The 21,153-nt window shown below is 38.8% G+C and overlaps 1 protein-coding gene across 1 annotated transcript in view; it reads left to right on the top strand.

Annotated features, from left to right (window-relative positions):
- The window catches only part of LOC126175565 (armadillo repeat-containing protein 8-like), a 117,582-nt gene that overhangs the window by 66,405 nt on the left and 30,024 nt on the right, over nucleotides 1–21,153 (top strand). The window contains exon 11 of the mRNA XM_049922421.1: nucleotides 9,196–9,342. Within this exon, the coding sequence (XP_049778378.1) occupies nucleotides 9,196–9,342 (147 nt within the window). The remainder of the gene's footprint in view (nucleotides 1–9,195; nucleotides 9,343–21,153) is intronic.

Below are 21,153 nucleotides of genomic sequence, written 5' to 3'. Positions count from 1 at the left end.
CTCCTTTAATCTGACCTGATACGGATCCTAGGAACTTGATCAGTGCTCAAGAATTGATTGCACTAGTGTTCTATAAGTGGTCTCCATTATAGATGAGCTACACTTTCATACAATTCTTCCTATAACACTAGTCAACCATACACCTCCCCTACTACCAGCCTTACATGCTTGTTCAATTTCAAGTCACTTTAAAAAGTGTTGCACCTAGATATTTAACTGACATAACTATGCCCAGTAACACATCTTCAATCCTGTATTCTAACAGTATGGAATTGTTTACCCTACTCATCAGCATTAGCTTACATTTTTCTACATTGAGAGCAAGTTGCTGTTTTCATCACACCAACTAAAATTTTTTAAAAGTGATCTTGTCACCTCCTACAGTCATTCAATAAAGATACTTTCTCGCACACCACAGTGTCATCAGCAAACATCTGCAGATTGGTGTCTGTCTGTCAGGTCGTGTCTGTACGCAGAGAATAAGAACAGTCCTGTCACACTTTCCTGGGGCACTTCTGATAATATGCTTGTGTTAGATGACCCATGGATTGTCACCTGTGGAGAGTGAAATAAGATGTCAGAAAGGCAGTAGATTTGTTTAATTAACTTCTGTTTTTTTCCATGTTTGGGATGCTGACTACAATGTCACAAAACCAGTCGTGATTGATAAATCATTTTGACCCAGCTGTTGAGGTTTTCATCAATTAAGATTTTGCAAGTACTTCACATTTTTCAGTATTATTCAAGTTACACCTACCATTTCATCTTTGAAACAAACACTCCATGAGCCACTCTTGTCGTTGAGGCCTTAAAAAATTAGCATTTGTGCTAAATGGGAATATATATGCAAATTCTGCCTCAGAATGCAAAAATACGAATTTACGCAATGCTATTTCATAGCAAATTATATCCAAATTAACTATTTTATCAGAGATAATTTGAACTGACTTTATTTTTTGCTTATAACTACCGATCAAGTAACAAATTTTTTTTTGTTGTTGCTGATATTTCACAAGATCTGGCAAAGCCAAATTTGAAAAGAGAATATATGTAAAATGTGTTTGCAGAATACAGATTGCAGCTATGCTTGAATGCAGTAATGTATTGCTGCAGTTTTACATTAAGCTCTGGTCCCACATCAAACAGTGGATGGCTGACTGGTCTGTATAAGATACACATCATATGTGGCAACATAGAACTCAGCCGTGGGGCTTAACATCTTATAACAAGGGACTTGTGTGTTTTCTGGCTAAAGTTGGTATTATGGAAAACTGCAGACACTGTTATGTGGTAGTTTTGTGTGCAGTGTGTTGTGAAATACAGTTGCATAAGATACTGATAGAGCTTGGGCTTGAGCTACCTCACTTACACTATTGCCAACTTCAGCAAGCAACTGTGTGGTAGTTGTTAACAAATACTTTGTGCACTCAGCTTTGCATTGTGTGTAGCTCATTTTCTTTTCTTATTGTGCAGTGAGCAAAGAGGCTAATCCTAGTCCACCACAGGCTTAGATTACGATACTTAATGATACCAGAAGGAGTTGTTGATCTGTGTATGAATTCTGCTTTCACAGAAACATAGTGCATGGGTATAGGCTGGATGGCGAGAAGCAAGTAGGTCTTTTGTGCTGCCTCCACCCCCTGCACTGCTTCTCACCTACTGGGCAGTCAAAGGGTCTCATTTGTTTACTTTCACAGCCCCCTGCTACATTGTAATACCTGCACGATAGTGACCATGCTGAGAGGCATCCAGTAAAACATGAATAGAGTTGTTTTCAGTTGTACTTCCACTCTATGTACCTAGTCAGTTCTACCCATAACATTGTCAAGTAGGGGTTGCACAGCTCACAGAAGGGCTAATGCTAATCAGGGCTTATATGCTGCATGTTCAAAATCAGTGTTTTTCAGATTTCATGGTTATTGGAATGGGTGGTGGTAAAAGGAAGATACATAATACTGAGAAACATTTTTATGAGAAAATCTCTCTGTTCACCAGCAAGAAACTGTTGTTGCTTCTCAAAAGAAACAAATCACTTTCTTGAAAACTTAAACACAGAGGGGTCCAAAAAAATGTATCCACTGTTTAAAAGTCCATAACTTGCTAACTAATTGGCAGAGTTGTCTCATTTTTGGTGAAAGTGTGGCTTAAAGTCCAACTTAAAGATATCACTGTAGGTGTTCAAAATGGTAACCATTAACATCCACACACAAACAATGCCGCCGAACTGCAGCATGAACTACTGACTGCAAAGTGTTCAGTTGGATATTTGCACATGAATGTATGATGGATTGTCGAAGTTCATCCAATGTGTGTGGCTTTTGTCGATAAACGACGTCCTTTAGAGTTCCCCACAGGTAAGAGTCCAGAGGAGTTCGGCCTGGGGAACATGGTGGATACTCCACTGCACCTCTACGGCCTATCCATCTTCCTGGTAGATTTTCATCGAGATACGCCCTAACACGATTTTGGTAGTTGGCTGGGGCACCATCTTGTTGAAAGTAAACTCTTCCGTCTCCATACAAGTCTCGGATGGCAGGTAAAATGGATGTCTGTAGCTTCTGAAGGTACACCTCACCGGTAACTGTGCCGTCAAAGAAGAATGGCCCAATCAAGCCCCGGTAAGACAACCCACACCACAAATTCACAGCTTTGTCTACATGGACGTTCAGATTTTCAGCAGCCCAGTAGATGCAATTGTGGCGATTTACTGTACCATTGAGTTTGAACTGTGTCTCATCAGACCACACAATCATCTCTGCAAACTCTTCATCGTTGCGCGCCATGTTAGTAAACCACTCGCAGTACTCCATTCTACGATCTGGGTCATCCTCATTCATTGTGTGTAGCAATCATGGGATGTAGCACTTCCACTTTGCTGTCTTCAAAATTCACTGAACATTTGAGTGACTCACTCCAGTTTCACGGGCACACTGTCTCACAGACTTCTGTGGTAAGTAAGTGAATTGTTGTAACACACAACAGGAGTTAGCTGGCCTTGTTACTGTTACAGGTCATCCAGATCGTTGTTTGTGTACATCTTTAACACAGCATTTGGCTTCAAATTTGTCTCGAATGCGACAAATCATTAAACATGTCGGTGGCTCTGTTTGATACTCATTTCACCATTGCTGTTGAACCTCATTAATGTTTTCATACTTAAAATACCACTTCAAAACTGACTTCCTTTCATGGAATGTAAGCCTTGCGCCAGCCATGTTTACTCGAGTAACTAGGTGCAACTAAGAACAATACACTGACTATCTGGCGACTGTCATCTGACAAAACGAAACAACGCAATACAACGCTTGTGTGGCAATTGCCAGAACTACAGACTATTACACTACCAAAGATGAGACAACTCCATCAGTTAATTTGCCAATTATGGACTTTTAAACAATGGATACATTTTTTTGGACCCCTCTGTAGAGCCAAAAGGAGAAAACAAGCTAAGACTATCTTGCAAATAAAATAAAATAAAAATAAAATAATCCCTGTTGAAGGTTTAGCAGAAGCAGATATTTCTTACAGAAAGCTTTTATTATAGAAAATAAAAAGTATTTATGTCATTTTATTATTTTATATCCAGTAACAATTCTATGACAAAAAAAGGAAAAAAAAAACAGTTTCATTTTCAGCCATGTAGCTGGGCAGACTTTTATATTGTATATCTAATCATAAAAAATGCTTATTACATCAAAAAATTGATGCTAATTTTACCAAAAATAGATGCCACATTTTCAAGCCCCTACTAACTAACATTGTACATGAAAGACTTAGCCACATCCTCATGTCTTCATGTGTCTCACTGTTTGTGATCATTACACTTTCATGCCATGGAGATCAGAGTTAAGAGTTCCAGCAGTTAAACATGAGAGCAAAAAGCTTCTGCATCAGGAAAATTTTAAAGGCACACATTTTTCAACATAAGCATGTTTATGTAATTATTAACCAGCTTGCAGTGTTGAGAGAGAGAGAGAGAGAGAGAGAGAGAGAGAGAGAGAGAGGTGGGGCAGTTTTGAAGATCAGTTCTCAGATGCTATATTATCTACAATAGGACCACTGCTAGCAAAATATTGAGGTTTACAAAGTAACCTTCAAGTTGGTTACTGCTTTATTTCACATAAAATAGCAAGTGAAAAGACCTTTGAACGTTTGTTTAGTTTGTGTGTAATATGAGAACGGATACTGACTCAACATACAGAGAATGTGTTGAGCAGCAGGTAGAGACATAAAAAGTTGCTCAGGTGCTAGTAGAACATGCACACTGGGGGTTCTGTACAAATATAATTATGTATATAGACAGTTCATCAGTTCCCAGAATTGAGAATCTTGACAATTTTTGCCTTTTATCATAATCGATGCTGGTAAGATGTCGGTCCCAGGGATTCCCAGACTTTCAGGAATGTTTTAATTTCAAGTTTAACGATGGATAACAAATTAATTTTTTTGTGTGATCTACTCATAGTTACAAATTTTCAGTTTTCTGATTTTTTTCCCTTTACTTGTACAGTGAAACCTTGCTTCTTTCTGAATTTCATGATTCTATGTCAATGGGAAGTATTCTATGTTTTAATGACTGAGTTCGGGAGTATCAAAATATGAGACATTAATGGCCATATCTTTTGATTGTATTGATCCAGAAGCCTAACTTTTTTACATGAATGATGGACTATAGGCCTCAGTATTTGATATAAATTTCAACTTGATACGTCATATGGCTACCTGTTCCCGAGGAAAAGGTGGCTTAACGGACAGGCGGATGGTTGAACAGAGAGTCTGAAAAGTGACAAAGTCCTTTTTTAAAATTTTGTGTGTGATATAATTACAAACTAACAATTTTAGATTTTTTTCCTTTGGCTGTGCTGTGAAACCTTGCTTCTTGCCAAATTTCATGACCCTAGGTCAACAGGAAGTACCCTGTGGGCTTTGATGAGTGAGTTTTTGAGTATCAAAATATGCAATCTAAGTGGCCATATCTTATGATAGCACTGACTTAGACGCTTACATTTTTTGCGCTGCCAAGGGTCTGAAGACCTTAATATGTGACATAAATTTCAACTTGATAAGTCTATCTGTTTCGCAGAAAAATGTTTTTGACAGTCAGACAGATAAACAGACGGACAACGAAGTGATGCTTTAGAGTTCCGTGTGTACTGAATGAGATATAAAAGCCTAAAAAGTTGTTGAACATTTAACTCAGCTCTTACACTTGCTTTCCTCATCAGAGACTCTATGTAATGCATGCGCATGAACCTCGTATACAGATGTTGCTGAGGGTGCTGCTATCTTACATTTGGTATGAATTATTGCACCATTTCAGACTGCAATGTTTTGTATTCCACAGCTCAGTTCTCACTTCATTACAGTCTTTGCTCCTTAAAAACCAAAATTAAAATGTAGACCTGGTAACATTTATTAAATATATTTTTGTGAAATGGGTGAACATATAATTTGGAACTACTTAAAATAGTGTATTTTTTAGCCACTGTTTACATTCTTTATATATCCTGGAAAACTGAAAATAAATATTATGGGAATTAACTGTATCAGTTGCCTCAATACATGTCACATATTCATTCTCTTTCAACTAATCTTATGTTTTTTGTATAAAATGAAAATTATTTAAAAAAGGTGTGTTAGTATGTGTTTTGAAGTGCTTGTGACAATAAATGACCACTGAATATTGTACCTTAATCAAATATCATTATTCAGTAATTTTGAGTCATAGGTTGGAATTTGAGAACCATTGGCTGTAAACTCGGCCACTTTCATTTTGTAGTTTTTTGTTGCTGGTAGGACAGAGATGTATGCTCTGTTGTCTACCAAAAACAGTAGCCCTTGAGGTATAATCTTTGACATACAGTCAATATTGGCAACGTGTAACAACATTTGTGGCAAAACACCTGGCCACCATTGTGTCTGCCTCATCTCTCATTTCTGATTTTGCCATTCACACGGTGGAGCACTTTTTTCTTCACTCCAACTTGCTTCAAAAAGAAAATGATAGTAGCGGTACTTCCCTTTGTTAATGTATCTCGGTTGGCTTCTGCATCTGTTATGAGAATGTTGTCTTTGATTCCTGTTTTCTCTCAGCTTACTTTGTAGTTCATTGATCCATGCGTGCTATTCATGTAACTGTAATGTATAATATACAGCTGATGACAACCTCTCTTATGAAACTGAATGAATTTCATTAGCTGATCCCATTTCTATAATTCTTTTTACCACGAGAGCCTATTTATCTACACCCTCTTCAGAAATAGTTACAATGCTTCAAATACGAGGGCAGTTCAATAAGTAATGCAACACATTTTTTTTTCTGAAACAGGGGTTGTTTTATTCAGCATTGAAATACACCAGGTTATTCCCCAATCTTTTAGCTACACAACACTAGTTTTCAACGTAATCTCCATTCAATGCTACAGTCTTACGCCACCTTGAAATGAGGGCCTGTATGCCTGCACGGTACCATTCCACTGGTCGATGTCGGAGCCAACGTCGTACTGCTCCAATAACTTCTTCATCATCCGCGTAGTGCCTCCCACGGATTGCATCCTTCATTGGGCCAAACATATGGAAATCTGACGGTGCGAGATCGGGGCTGTAGGGTGCATAAGGAAGAACAGTCCACTGAAGTTTTGTGAGCTCCTCTCGGGTGCGAAGACTTGTGTGAGGTCTTGCGTTGTCATGAAGAAGGAGAAGTTCGTTCAGATTTTTGTGCCTACGAACACGCTGAAGTCGTTTCTTCAATTTCTGAAGAGTAGCACAATACACTTCAGAGTTGATCGTTTGACCATGGGGAAGGACATCGAACAGAATAACCCCTTCAGCGACCCAGAAGACTGTAACCATGACTTTACCGGCTGAGGGTATGGCTTTAAACTTTTTCTTGGTAGGGGAGTGGGTGTGGCGCCACTCCATTGATTGCCGTTTTGTTTCAGGTTCGAAGTGATGAACCCATGTTTCATCGCCTATAACAATCTTTGACAAGAAATTGTCACCCTCAGCCACATGACAAGCAAGCAATTCCGCACAGATAGTTCTCCTTTTCTCTTTATGGTGTTCGGTTAGACAACGAGGGACCCAGCGGGAACAAACCTTTGAATATCCCAACTGGTGAACAATTGTGACAGCACTACCAACAGAGATGTCAAGTTGAGCACTGAGTTGTTTGATGGTGATCCGTCGATCATCTCGAACGAGTGAGTTCGCACGCTCCGCCATTGCAGGAGTCACAGCTGTGCACGGCCGGCCCGCACGCGGGAGATCAGACAGTCTTGCTTGACCTTGCAGCGATAATGACACACGCTTTGCCCAACGACTCACCGTCCTTTTGTCCACTGCCAGATCACCGTTGACATTCTGCAAGCGCCTATGAATATCTGAGATGCCCTGGTTTTCCACCAAAAGGTACTCGATCACTGCCCGTTGTTTGCAACGCACATCCGTTACAGACGCCATTTTAACAGCTCCGTACAGCGCTGCCACCTGTCGGAAGTCAATGAAACTATACGAGACGAAGCGGGAATGTTTGAAAATATTCCACAAGAAATTTCCGGTTTTTTCAATCAAAATTGGCCGAGAAAAAAAATGTGTTGCATTACTTATTGAACTGCCCTCGTATATCCTGTAAGTTGGTCTAATGACATAAAGTTTTCAGAGTCTTGTGTGCCACATTTTTTCCTGCACAACCTTTCATTATTAACAACAGCTGAGTTTGGTTTTTGGTTGCATAACTACAGTTTGTTGACTAAGCTTGAAGCTTGTCATTTGGCTCACTTTCTTCAACACTGTTAAGAGGCTGTTTTTTTTTAAGGAATATTTATTTAACTTAGAACTGGTGATGGGTGCCCAAATATTTTCAACAAATTGTGACCCCAGGTTCCTAGTAAATAATTAAACTTTGTAGATTCGGTTGTTATGCTGGCTACTTGAAATTGTGCTTCAGCTTTGCAGAAGCAGATTTGGCAGCACAGAATGGTGGTAATATCATGATGATCTTGTCCACTTCAACTTTTCCTGGAGCTGCAGCATTTTTGGTGGTGATTTCTGTGATCTTTTACTTTTTGTCGTACCTAGTAAATCATGTTGGGATCACCACTTGAGTGAGCTCATTCCTTATGATTGGCACAAAATCCAATTAAGTCAAACACTATTTCAGAATACAACACTTTTTATTTTACAACTCACTTGTCATGTCTTTGCAATCTATCAAAATGTAAACACAGTAACAGGTATGTTTTTAGCGATAATTCATAAAACAAGTGAACATATAATTTGGAATTACTTGAAATAAATAATTTATATTTTTAGTCACTGTTTACATTTTTGTACGTCACCATGCTACTCTAATTTGTGTTCACTCTAAGGTACAAATTGTTGTGCTGTGTCATAACATTGTGTGTTTAGGAACTTGATTAAATAATGGGAGCACTTGTCTAATACTGTGTAGCATCACTTTTGGCATCCTAAACTGCCTGAATCCTTCTCAAGATCCGTGAATATAAGTAAAAAAGCATACAATTGGGTTTTATAACTGCTTGCACTAAGAAATTATTCTGCTTATTTGAAGTGCTACAGGAGGGTGATGGGCCATTAATTATTTTTTCATTAAAGACAGCAATGATTTGATGCACCTTGTTTGTATCAATAACTTTCTCTTCCATTATCATGTGTAGTGGGTGCTGTTTTCCCTTGAATTCTGTACGCTGCCATGAGACTAAAGGCAGCAGCTGTCGATAATCATAGCAAATTTGCAACTGTTGTCAGTTATTTGTTCTTATTGAAATCCTATAATGTCTTACTTCACGGTAGATTATTAAAATACCACAATAGTCATTAGATGCTGGTGGCTCTGAAAGCTCTGTTATAGCATGAGGAAAATCAAAAGACAACCTCAATGTTTGTAAGGAAGTTGGAGAACATGCTTCATAAATTAAATGTTTACCCCAAGATCCTATGTTATTTTATCTAGCCCCTGTATTCCACCCAAGCTTTTCACTGTCATATTCATTATTTTTATTTATTTATGTGTCACTATCTTAGATTTGTACATTCTACTGCAAGTAAGAGAAATATTATCCATTTTGTGCTTTAAAACAGTATCAATATTGGAATGGACAAGCTGGTGTTATTGTTGTAGGTCTTTGAACAACATGTGCCACTCACAAAGTTCTTTATTTTTTTCTGCTCCAGGCAGTCGTACTTATTCTTGAGGGCAATCACAGCGCAGAGGTGAAGGAGCAGGCGCTATGTATCCTTGCAAACATTGGGGACGGGGAAAGTGCCAAGGAGTACATAATGGCAAATGAAGATGTTCTGAAGAAACTGACAGACTATATGGTTAGTAGTGCTTTTTAAACAGTGAACTATTTTTTTTATTTCCGTATAAGTGTTGAAAGTCAGTGTTGCTGCAGTTTTGTAAATGGAACTACTGAATACAGATTTGTTAAATATCCATCAGCCATTTATTTTAGCTCATAAGTAGCTATAAATGGTCTACAGTTGTATTTTACTGCACATTTTATAATTGTAAATAATTTATTTTAAAGCATTGCAGTGATGGATTTGTATATATCTTAAAGGGCACAATATTCTGGAGAATTGAACTCACAGTGACAGTTGCATTTCTAGCCAGTGATCAAAGGGTGTGGTCTTCCATTCCTTTTTCTCTCTTATTTCATTTTTTTATTAATATTTTTCTGTGAAATGTAAATGTTGTTATATATAGCTAAATAGATATAGTCATCAGATTGAAAGATCATTATGATCCTGCCCAAAAGGATACTGCTACAACTCAATCTGTTGAAGCAGAAACAAACTAAATATCGAAGTGAGTGTTACTTCCTTTGTATGTATTGCAGTGTATCTGCAGGTGAATTACCTATCCCTGTGGCACCTGTTAGGTTTCTATGTTTTGTAGTATGTATGGATTGCAACATTGCATGTAAGAAAACTTCAAGGTTATATTACATTCTTCACACAGCAGAATACTTACTGTCTTATCACTATATTTTTCAGCCTCACAAACTAAAAACTGTAACAGCATACATTGAAATGGTTTGTGAATAACACAATTATTTCATAAACAACTCAAGGAGCTGTGCAGGGAAAACATGTGGGTGATTGCCACAAAATATGTGAAGTTAGAGTTGTGAGAGAGAGACAAAGAGCAACTTTGTAACAGGACTTCACACTGTTGTGACATGCTGTATCGTTTAATGTTTCACAAGCATTGCTACCCACACCTATATGTGAGCCTCACTCATGCCAGTCCGTAGGAAGTCATATTGTGTCGAGCACAGTGAGCTTTTCTTTTCAAACAACATAACGTAATTCTATTGTGCAAACATTTTCTAACAAATACTTTACACCTCAGACAGGGTAATGCTGAAGAAGTGCTTCATCTGTACACGGGGAGACGCCAGATTATAAAGCTTCAAAATATCAGAAAATTTTATACTACAAATGGTAGACACTGTTTCCAACCAATTTTAAACATGACAGATGCATGATCAGGCTCACACTTGTTTTTATTTGTCACATTCGTAATTACCATCTGCATCATGCCAAGTGAGTTTGAAAGTTTGTGCCTGTGAACTTCTCCAATTGGACATGACAAGTATGCCTTAATGACAGCGCGGTTCTCCTAAATATGCTATCGAGTGTTCAGTGCACAGAATGCTTGCATCTTGTTAGTAGAAAACACTCATAAATTAAAGAAACGCCAAATACAATTTTTGGAATGTATTTGGTAAAAACTGAGACCTCACATCATGTAACATGTATTTACACCTACAAACTTTAACATTCCTACAAAAAACTTTCAAGAATAGTTAGAAACTGCCAATTTGGCTACATAAACAAAAATGTGGTTCATACAAGATTGTGCACCTCTTTCATTTTAGGAGACAAGTGAGCCATTTAATTCTATTTTTCATAATTATTGAAATATTTTCTCCATATCTAAATAAAATATGGGCCAACACGAAAAGTGGTCTGCAAGGCAGAAATAGCAGGTGCCATTATATTGCGTCATGCATTACTTCATGCAAATGGGAAGTGTCAGCATGAGTGTCCTCTTTAGGAGATGATGGAAGCCCATTTTCAACCTAGAGTGAAACAATTCAAACCATTCTTTTCGTGTGAGAATTTTGTTTTCAGAAACTTGCATTTCTGTGTAATTATTGTTATCCCTTGTTGTCAAAAATGGTAGTTTTCTTGAATATATTCAGTGTTTGACATGTGGTAATGTCACAAAAATGAGACAACATTATTTATTTGTGATACTATATAATTTACTGTAAATATTTTCTGTTTTTTTTTATGAAAATACACAAATTAAACTATTTAGTACATTAGTCAGTCAACATTTTCTTTTCATTTTCTCTTGATATTACAAATCTATGTTCTGTTGCTGTATGTGCAGCACTATTCTAATTAAAGGTTAACCAACACATATTGTTGAGAGGAAATGGCAGGTTTAATGTCCATGTGTAGTAGAATGTTCGACAGAGTACTGCTTCCTAAACTTGAGCCTCCAAAAACTGTGTTGTAGTATTAGTTCTTTCTTCAGTTGTTAAAAAAGAATTATCATTAACCATTTGAATATATTTCACTGATGAAGTGAAGCATGACCATATATATGTTTGTTTTAACAACATTATGAAAGGATAGATGTTGCTTGCCACATAGAGGAGGCATAGAGTGGCAGATAGGCACAGTGAGAAAGACTGCGTGATGATATTCAACTATCAGACTAAATCCTACGTCAGATGTAGACAACAAAACTCACTCGCATTCACACAAGCGCAACATACACATACACATGACCAATGTGTTCTCTGGGCCTGAAGACCTGACCTTTTTCACTAAGTTGGTGGGGAACATGGAGTAAAGGAGCTTGAATGGATAGAGGTCATTGTGGAAGAGTGAGTTCTAGCTGGATATGTGTAATTTGATGGTGAGGCCATTTGGGAAGATTCCAGGAGTAAGGAGACAATGCAGGTACATTATGTGAGTTTGGATTGGCATGAGGTAGGGAAATTTTCCTGTATTGGTGCAGATAGAAAGAACAAGGATCCATAGTGGAGGATAAAAAAACGTTTAAAATTATGTAAAGATACATGAGCATAGACAAAAATACACAAACAAAATGTAATGAATGAAGTGCAGGAAAGACAAGGTGAAACCCAAGTAAGTGTAGTCAAAAATGAGATGAGAACGAAATAAAACAATCAGGAAAGCAGGACAAGATCAAAGTGAAAGTAAAAATAAAAAGAAGTTGGGCTTCTCTGCCCTACCCAGATGCAACAGTGGCCGTTTGGGTTGTGTGTGTATAGGGTGGGTGGGGGATGGGGGTTTGGAGGGGGAGAGAGAGGGAGGGAGAGAGAGTTGGTCTGATAGCTGAATAATATCTATCATTCTCTTTCATTGTGCCGGTCTGCCACTCAGTGCCTCCTTTATGTGGTGAGTATCTGCCCTTTTATATTATTGATATTCCTTAAATATTTAACCGAGCGAGGTGGCGCAATGGTTATCACACTGGACTCGCATTTGGGAGGACAACAGTTCAATCCCGTGTCTGGCTATCCTGATTTAGGTTTTCCGTGATTTCCCTAAATCACTTCAGACAAATGGTGGGATGATTCCTTTGACGGGGCATGGCCTACTTCCTTCCCCATCCTTGCCTAATCTGATGAGACTGATGACCTCGCTTTTTGGTCTCTTCCCCCAAATCAACCCAACCCAACCCCAAATTTTAGTGTTGCTTTACTGACATATGGTGAGATTGGCCAAATCTTCTAACAAATAACTTGCAAGAAATGCAATATTATTACCAAAGCTGTATGATGATGAGGGTGAAAGTGAATAAGAAAGAAAAATTTTGTAAAATGCTCCCAACAGGCAGAGATGTTTGTTTAATATTGTGTTTCAAAGATATTCAATGTCCACACATTAAAATACACACAGCAGTTTCCTCATATGTGAATGTTCAGCCATATCTAGGCTGAGTACATGGGACTATGCCTTTTGCTACTTTTTCACATTGATTCAGGGGTCTGTAGCTTACCCACATGTTATTATCTTTTATTACACAAATTAAGTTATATTTTAATGTAACAAAATATGATAGTCACTTCATATGTCTACATACATAAACATATACTCTGCAAGCCACTGAAAGGTGAATGGCAGAGAATACCATTTGCCACTACCAGACATCCCTTTTCTATGCCACTTGCAAATGGAGTGAGTGAAAAAAAGACTATCTGTATGAGCCCTAATTTCTCTTATCTTGTCTTCGTGGTCCTGGTGTGAAATTTAAATTGGTGGCAGTAGAATAGTTTTTTAGTCAGTTGCAAATGCCGGTTCACCAAATTTTCACAGCAGTGTTTTGTGAAAAGAGCATCCCAAACCCTTCAGCAGTGATTTTGCTAAAGAGTAGATTAAAGTAAAAAAGGAAGATAACAGTTTAACATCCTGGTGACATTTTAAAAGCTTGAATTGGACATGATTGTGCAAGAAAATTGTCTGTGGGATTTTTAGAGGAACCTCCTGGTCATCCACATGGAATGATTTAGAGGAAACATAGATAAATTTAAGCTGGATGACTAGACAGAGATCTGAATTCTGCTCCTCCTAAACATGAGCACAGCACTGTAAGCGTGTGGCATCAAACTCCGTGTATAATTTACACTTGAACCTTTCTATGCCAGATGTGTTCTCATTAGACAGAGCACTTTAAAATTAATATTATATTAGATTTAATGTACTTTCCACTACAGTTGATCATAGTCAGGAGGTCGACAAGGATGTAGAACATGCCAGAACAACAAGAACACACAGTAAATATCTACAATGAAAGACAAATATGAGTATGCTAATGCATATTCCACAGATCCCAAATAAACTTGTGTGGAACGAGTCAAACAATGTTTAAACATACTTTCTTTTATGAGGTAATAAACACTGAACCACTGATCAACCACAATCTATTGGTTATGAACTGTAGATTAAAACTGAAGAAACTGCAAAAAGGTGGGAATTTAAGGAGATGGGGCCTGGATAAACTGAAAGAACCAGAGATTGTACAGAGTTTCAGGGAGAGCATAAGGGAACAATTGACAGGAATGGGGGAAAGAAATACAGTAGAAGAAGAATGAGCAGCTCTGAGGGATGAAAAAGTGAAGGCAGCAGAGGATCAAGTAGGTAAAAAGACGAGGGCTAGTAGAAATCCTTGGGTAACAGAAGAGATACTGAATTTAATTGATGAAAGGAGAAAGTATAAAAATGCAGTAAGGGAAGCAGGCAAAAAGGAATACAAACGTCTCAAAAATGAGATTGACAGGAAGTGCAAAATGGCTAAGCAGGGATGGCTAGAGGACAAAAGTAAGGATGTAGAGGCTTATCTCACTAGGGGTAAGATAGATACTGCCTACAGGAAAATTAGAGAGACCTTTGAGGAAAAGAAAACCACTTGCATGAATATCAAGAGCTAGATGGAAACCCAGTTCTAAGCAAAGAAGGGAAAGCGGAAAGGTGGAAGGAGTATATAGAGGATCTATACAGGGGCGATGTTCTTGAGACAATATTATGAAAATGGAAGAGGAGATAGATGAAGATGAAATGTGACATATGATACTGCATGAAGAGTTTGATAGAGCACTGAAAGACCTAAGTCGAAACGAGGCCCCGGGAGTAGACAACATTCCATTAGAACTACTGACAGCCTTGGGAGAACCAGTCCTCACAAAACTCTACCATCTGGTGAGCAAGATGTATGAGACAGGCGAAATTCCCTCAGACTTCAAGAAGAATATAATAACTCCAATCCCAAAGATAGCTGGTGTTAACAGATGTGAAAATTACTGAACTATCAGTTTAATAAGTCATAGCTGCAAAATACTAACACGAATTCTTTACAGACGAATGGAAAAACTGGTAGAAGCCGACCTCGGGGAAGATCAGTTTGTATTCCATAGAAATGTTGGAACATGTGAGGCAATACTGACCCTACGACTTATCTTAGAAGTAAGATTAACGAAAGGCAAACCTACGTTTCTAGCATTTGTAGACTTAGAGAAAGCTTTTGACTATGTTGACTGGAATACTCACTTTCAAATTCTGAAGGTGCCAGGGATAAAATACAAGGAGCAAAAGGCTATTTACAATTTGTACAGAAAGCAGATGGCAGTTATAAGAGTCGAGGGACATGAAAGGTAAGCTGTGGTTAGGAAGGGAGTGAGACAGGGTTGTAGCCTCTCCCCGATGCTATTCAATCTGTATATTGAGCAAGCAGTAAAGGAAACAAAAGAAAAGTTCGGAGTAGGTATTAAAATCCATGGAGAAGAAATAAAAACTTTGAGGTTCGCCGATGACATTGTAATTCTGTCAGAGACAGCAAAGGACTTGGAAGAGCAGTTGAACGAATGGAAAGGAGCATACTAGATGAACACCAACAAAAGCAAAATGAGGATAATGGAATATAGTCTAATTAAGTCGGGTTATGCTGAGGGAATTAGATTAGGAAATGAGACACTTAAAGTAGTAAAGGAGTTTTGCTATTTGGGGAGCAAAATAACTGATGATGGTCGAATTAGAGAGGATGTAAAATGTAGACTGGCAATGGCAAGGAAAGCGTTTCTGAAGAAGAGAAATTTGTTAACATCAAATATAGATTTAAGTGTCGGGATGTCATTTCTGAAAGTATTTGTATGGAGTGTAGCCATGTATGGAAGTGAAACATGGACGATAAATAGTTTAGACAAGAAGAGAATAGAAGCTTTTTGAAATGTGGTGCTACAGAAGAATGCTGAAGATTAGATGGGTAGATCACATAACTAATGAGGAGGTATTGAATCGAATTGGGGAGGAGAGGAGTTTGTGGCACAACTTGACCAGAAGAAGGGACCGGTTGGTAGGACATGTTCTGAGGCATCAAGGGGTCACCAATTTAGTACGAGGTGCATTCAAGTTCTAAGGCCTCCAATTTTTTTTCTAATTAACTACTCACCCGAAATCGATGAAACTGGCGTTACTTCTCTACGTAATCACCCTGCAGACGTACACATTTTTCACAACACTGACACCATGATTCCATGGCAGCGGCGAAGGCTTCTTTAGGAGTCTGTTTTGACCACTGGAAAATCGCTGAGGCAATAGCAGCACGGCTGGTGAATGTGCAGCCACGGAGAGTGTCTTTCATTGTTGGAAAAAGCCAAAAGTCACTAGGTGCCAGGTCAGGTGAGTAGGGAGCATGAGGAATCACTTCAAAGTTGTTATCACGAAGAAACTGTTGTGTAACATTAGCTAGCTGTGCGGGTGCATTGTCTTGGTGAAACAGCACACGTGCAGCCCTTCCCGGACGTTTTTGTTGCAGTGCAGAAAGGAATTTGTTCTTCAAAACGTTTTCGTAGGATGCACCTGTTACCATAGTGCCCTTCGGAACGCAATGGGTAAGGATTACGCCCTCGCTGTCCGAGAACATGGACACCATCATTTTTTCACCACTGGCGATTACCCGAAATTTTTTTGGTGGCGGTGAATCTGTGTGCTTCCATTGAGCTGACTGGCGTTTTGCTTCTGGATTGAAAAATGGCATCCACGTCTCATCCCTTGTCACAACCGACGAAAAGAAAGTCCCATTCATGCTGTCGTTGCGCGTCAACATTGCTTGGCACCATGCCACACGGCCAGCCATGTGGTCGTCCGTCAGCATTCGGGGCACCCACCTGTATGACACGTTTCGCATATTCAGGTCGTCATGCAGGATTGTGTGAACAGAACCCACAGAAATGCCAACTCTGGAGGCGATCTGTTCAACAGTCATTCGGTGATCTCCCAAAACAAATCTCTCCACTTTCTCGATCGTGTCGTCAGACCGGCTTGTGCGAGCCCGAGGTTGTTTCGGGTTATTGTCACACAATGTTCTGCCTTCAGTAAACTGTCGCACCCACGAACGCACTTTCGACACATCCATAACTCCTTCACCACATGTCTCCTTCAACTGTCGATGAATTTCAATTGGTTTCACACCACGCAAATTCAGAAAACGAATGATTGCACGCTGTTCAAGTAAGGAAAATGTCGCCATTTTAAGTATTTAAAAGAGTTCTCATTCTCGCCGCTGGCGGTAAAATTCCATCTGCCGTACGGTGCTGCCATCTCTGGGACATATTGACAATGAATGCGGTCTCATTTTAAAACAATGCGCATGTTTCTATCTCTTTCCAGTCCGGAGAAAAAAAATCAGAGGCCTTAGAACTTGAATGCACCTCGTACTGGAGGGCAGTGGGGAGGGTAAAAATCATACAGTAAGCAGATTCAGAAGGATGTAGGCTGCAGTAGGTACTGGGAGGTGAAGAAACTTGAACAGGATAGAGTAGCACGGAAAGATGCATCAAACCAGTCTCAGGACTGAAGACCGCAATAACAACAACAAACACTGAATAGAAGACTCATTTTACAATACTTATTTACAACGATCACATCAGAGCACGAAGTTGTACAGCAGTCAGATTGTACTAATATTCACATTATATTATATTATTAGTAAAATACACACAGAGACACATGCAAATGTATATATAACTTTATTGGTAGTTAACCTTTTCTAGCTGCTGGCAAGTTACTGAAAATGTGTGTTCGTGAATAATGGACACCTTTTTATACCAAAGTAAGTGACTTTAAATCTTTGTGAAGGTTATTGTTGTTTCTAGTATTGATTCCATGAACTGCGCTGTTGGTTTGAAAAGGGATATATTTTTAGTGGCAAATTTCCTTAAGGAATATACATGTTGGGAAGCGGCAGTTAATATTCCAATTTCCCTAAACAGGCCTCTGTAGGATGTTCTTGAGTTCAGGCCACAAATAATCCTTATTACAAATCTTTGTATCCAGAAAACTTTGGCTTGGCTTGATGGGTTAGTGCAAAAAATAATCCCACATGGCATTTTGGAATTAAAGTGAGCATAGTATATCAGCTTTTTCATTTTTTGTGTCCCCTATGTCTGACAGCATTCACATTGCAAATAGAGATCGTTGCTTCAGCAGTTTTGTAGTGTGTTCCTCCCAGTTGAATTTATTATCAAGCTGTAGTTCCAGGAATTTAACACTTATTTTATCTGTTGGTCATGATATTTTAGGCATGTACTGGTGGGAAACCTGTTAAAAGTTCTGGATTGCGTGTAGTGTGTTTTTTCAAGTGACGAGGTATTGACGAGGAACAATTTGTTAATGTCTATGAAAATTTCACTAGCCAATCATTCTAAGACTACACTTGTTTTGTTGTTTGCTGCAATGTTCATATCTTCTGCAAACAAAACAAACTTAGCATCTGGTAATGTTACTGATGAAAGGTCATTGATACAAAAAGAAAAATCAAAGGCCCTGAGATGGAACATTGTGGGACTCCCCATATAATTATATGGATATGGTGTCTGTTCTTTCGGACATGTCTGAAAGAACAGACACCTATTGATGACCTGCAGCCATCTAGAACGAAATTAGAATTATATTAATACCTTCAGCTGCTAACGGGCATTGATATATATCAAGGACAGGTGAAAATGGGTGCCCCAACCGGGACACGAACCCAGGATCTCCTGTTTACATGGCAGACGCTTTATCCATCTGAGCCACCAAGGGCACAGAGGATAGCGCAACTGCAGGGACTATCTCGTGCACGCCTCCCACGAGACCTACGTTCTCACCTTGTATGTCCACACACTACATTCGTAGTGTCCCACCCCAACACCCTCATTACTTGTAAGACATTCTTACCAAGTCCCGAAAGAGTTCGGGGAATATGTGTGCATCCATACAGAAGGAGGTCATGGCCGGTGTTGCCAGAACTCTGAACAGATAACTTTTATGCCTCCGGAGAATTTTTCTGACATGCACTTACTGCATAAATTGAACATTATATGAAAGTGACTAAATTCAGTTACCTAACATTGTTCCCTGAATTTTTGTCATAAATATATCCAGTTGCCCATCAAAAATATTATTGCTGTCCAGCTGTATATACTCATTACTACCCATTTGAAGCTGGGGTGGGTTGCTTGTTGTTTATAATTATGATAAAAGTGTGATAATTACCAGGCAATGAAAAGTGTCATACAAAGTGATTATACTGAATGACTAAATATTGAATTTACAGAGCTATGTCATTGCTTTTTCAAACTTGAAGAGAAATGAGCAGATCATGGTTTTTGTAAAACCTGCCATTTATCGACTGCTCATTCATTTTTGTCTTTTCAGCTGCTAAAATTTGAGATGCTAGAATTATTTTATCTTACTATCAAATGTCTACTGCAGCATGTTTTGTATTATCAATACTTACGTGCTCTTATGCCCATTCATAACCAGCTAATTACAGGGAATGTATATGATTGTTCTGTTACTGATGACAATGTGTTTACAATTTTCAAATAAAAACTGGAATTGTTGGTAGATGAAATGAGATCTTTTGTGTTATAAGGGCCAAACTAGTTTGTGTTTATTATGTACTGTCTATGGCTTTATACATGGTGGTCCATTGATCGTGACTGGGCCAAATATCTCACGAAATAAGTGTCAAATGAAAAAAACTACAAAGAACGAAACTTGTCTAGCTTGAATGGGAAAACCAGATGGCGCCATGGCTGACCCGCTAGATGGTGCTGTCAGAGGTCAAATGGATATCAACTGCGTTTTTTAAAATAGAAACCTCATTTCTTATTACATATTTTTGTAGTACGTAAAGAAATATGAATGAATGTTTTAGTTGGACCACTTTTTTCGCTTTGTGATAGATGGTGCTGTGATAGTCACAAACGTATAAGTATGTGGTATCACGTAACATTCCGCCAGTGCAGACGGTATTGGGAAAAGGTCGATATCGTGTTGATGTATGGCTATTATGATCAAAATGCCCAACGGGCGTGTGCTATGTATGCTGCTAGGTATCATGGATGACATCATCCAAGTGTCCGGACCGTTAGCCGGATAGTTAAGTTATTTAAGGAAACAGGAAGTGTTCAGCCACATGTGAAATGTGACCTGCAACAAATGATGATGCCCAAGTAACTGTTTTAGCTGCTGTCGCGGCTAATCCGTACATCAGTAGCAGACAAATTGCGCGAGAATTGGGAATTTCAAAACTGTCGGTGTTGAGAATGCTACATCAACATTGATTGCACCCGTACCATATTTCTATGCCGAAGGAATTGCATGGTGATGACTTCGTTGTGTACAGTTCTGCCACTGGGCACAAGAGAAATTACAGGACGATGACAGATTTTTTGCACACTTTCTATTTAGCGATCAAGCGTCATTCACCAACAGCGCTAATGTAAACCAGCATAATATGCACTATTGGGCAATGGAAAATCCATGATGGCTGCGACAAGTGGAACATCAGTGACCTTGGCGGGTTACTGTATGGTTCAGCATTATGGGAGGAAGGATAATTGTTCCCCATTTTATCAATGGCAATCCAAATGGTGCAGTATAAGCTGATTTCCTACATATTGTTCTACCGATGTTACTACAAGATTTTTCACTGCATGATAGAATGACGATGTACTTCCAAAATGATGGATGTCCGGCACATAGCTCGCGTGTGGTTGAAGCAGTATTGAATAGCATATTTTATGACAGGTGGATTGGTCGTAAGCACCATACCATGGCCCGCACGTTCACCGGATCTGACGTCCCCGGATTTCTTCCCCGGATTTCTTTCTGTGGGGAAAGTTGAAGGATATTTGCTGTTGTGATCCATCAACAACGCCTGACACCATGTGTCAGCGCATTGTCAATGCATGTGCGAACATTACGGAAGGTGAACTACTCGCTTTTGCGAGGAATGTCGTTACACGTATTGCCAAATGCATTGAGGTTGACGGACATCTTTTTGAGCATTTATTGCATTAATGTGGTATTTACAGGTAATCACACTGAAAAGCATGCATTCTCAGAAATGATACGTTCACAAAGGTACATGTATCACATTGGAACAACCAAAATAAAATGATCAAATGTACCTAAGTTCTGTATTTTAATTTAAAAAACCTACCTGTTACCAACTGTTCGTCTAAAATTGTGAGTCATATGTTTGCGACTATTACAGTGCCATCTATCACAAAGCGAAAAAAGTGGTCCAACTAAAAC

This window comes from Schistocerca cancellata, chromosome 3, assembly GCF_023864275.1.
Source record: "Schistocerca cancellata isolate TAMUIC-IGC-003103 chromosome 3, iqSchCanc2.1, whole genome shotgun sequence".
Lineage (NCBI taxonomy): Eukaryota > Metazoa > Arthropoda > Insecta > Orthoptera > Acrididae > Schistocerca > Schistocerca cancellata.
Note: the sequence above shows the minus strand (reverse complement) of the source record. Positions and strands in the feature narration are given on the sequence as shown.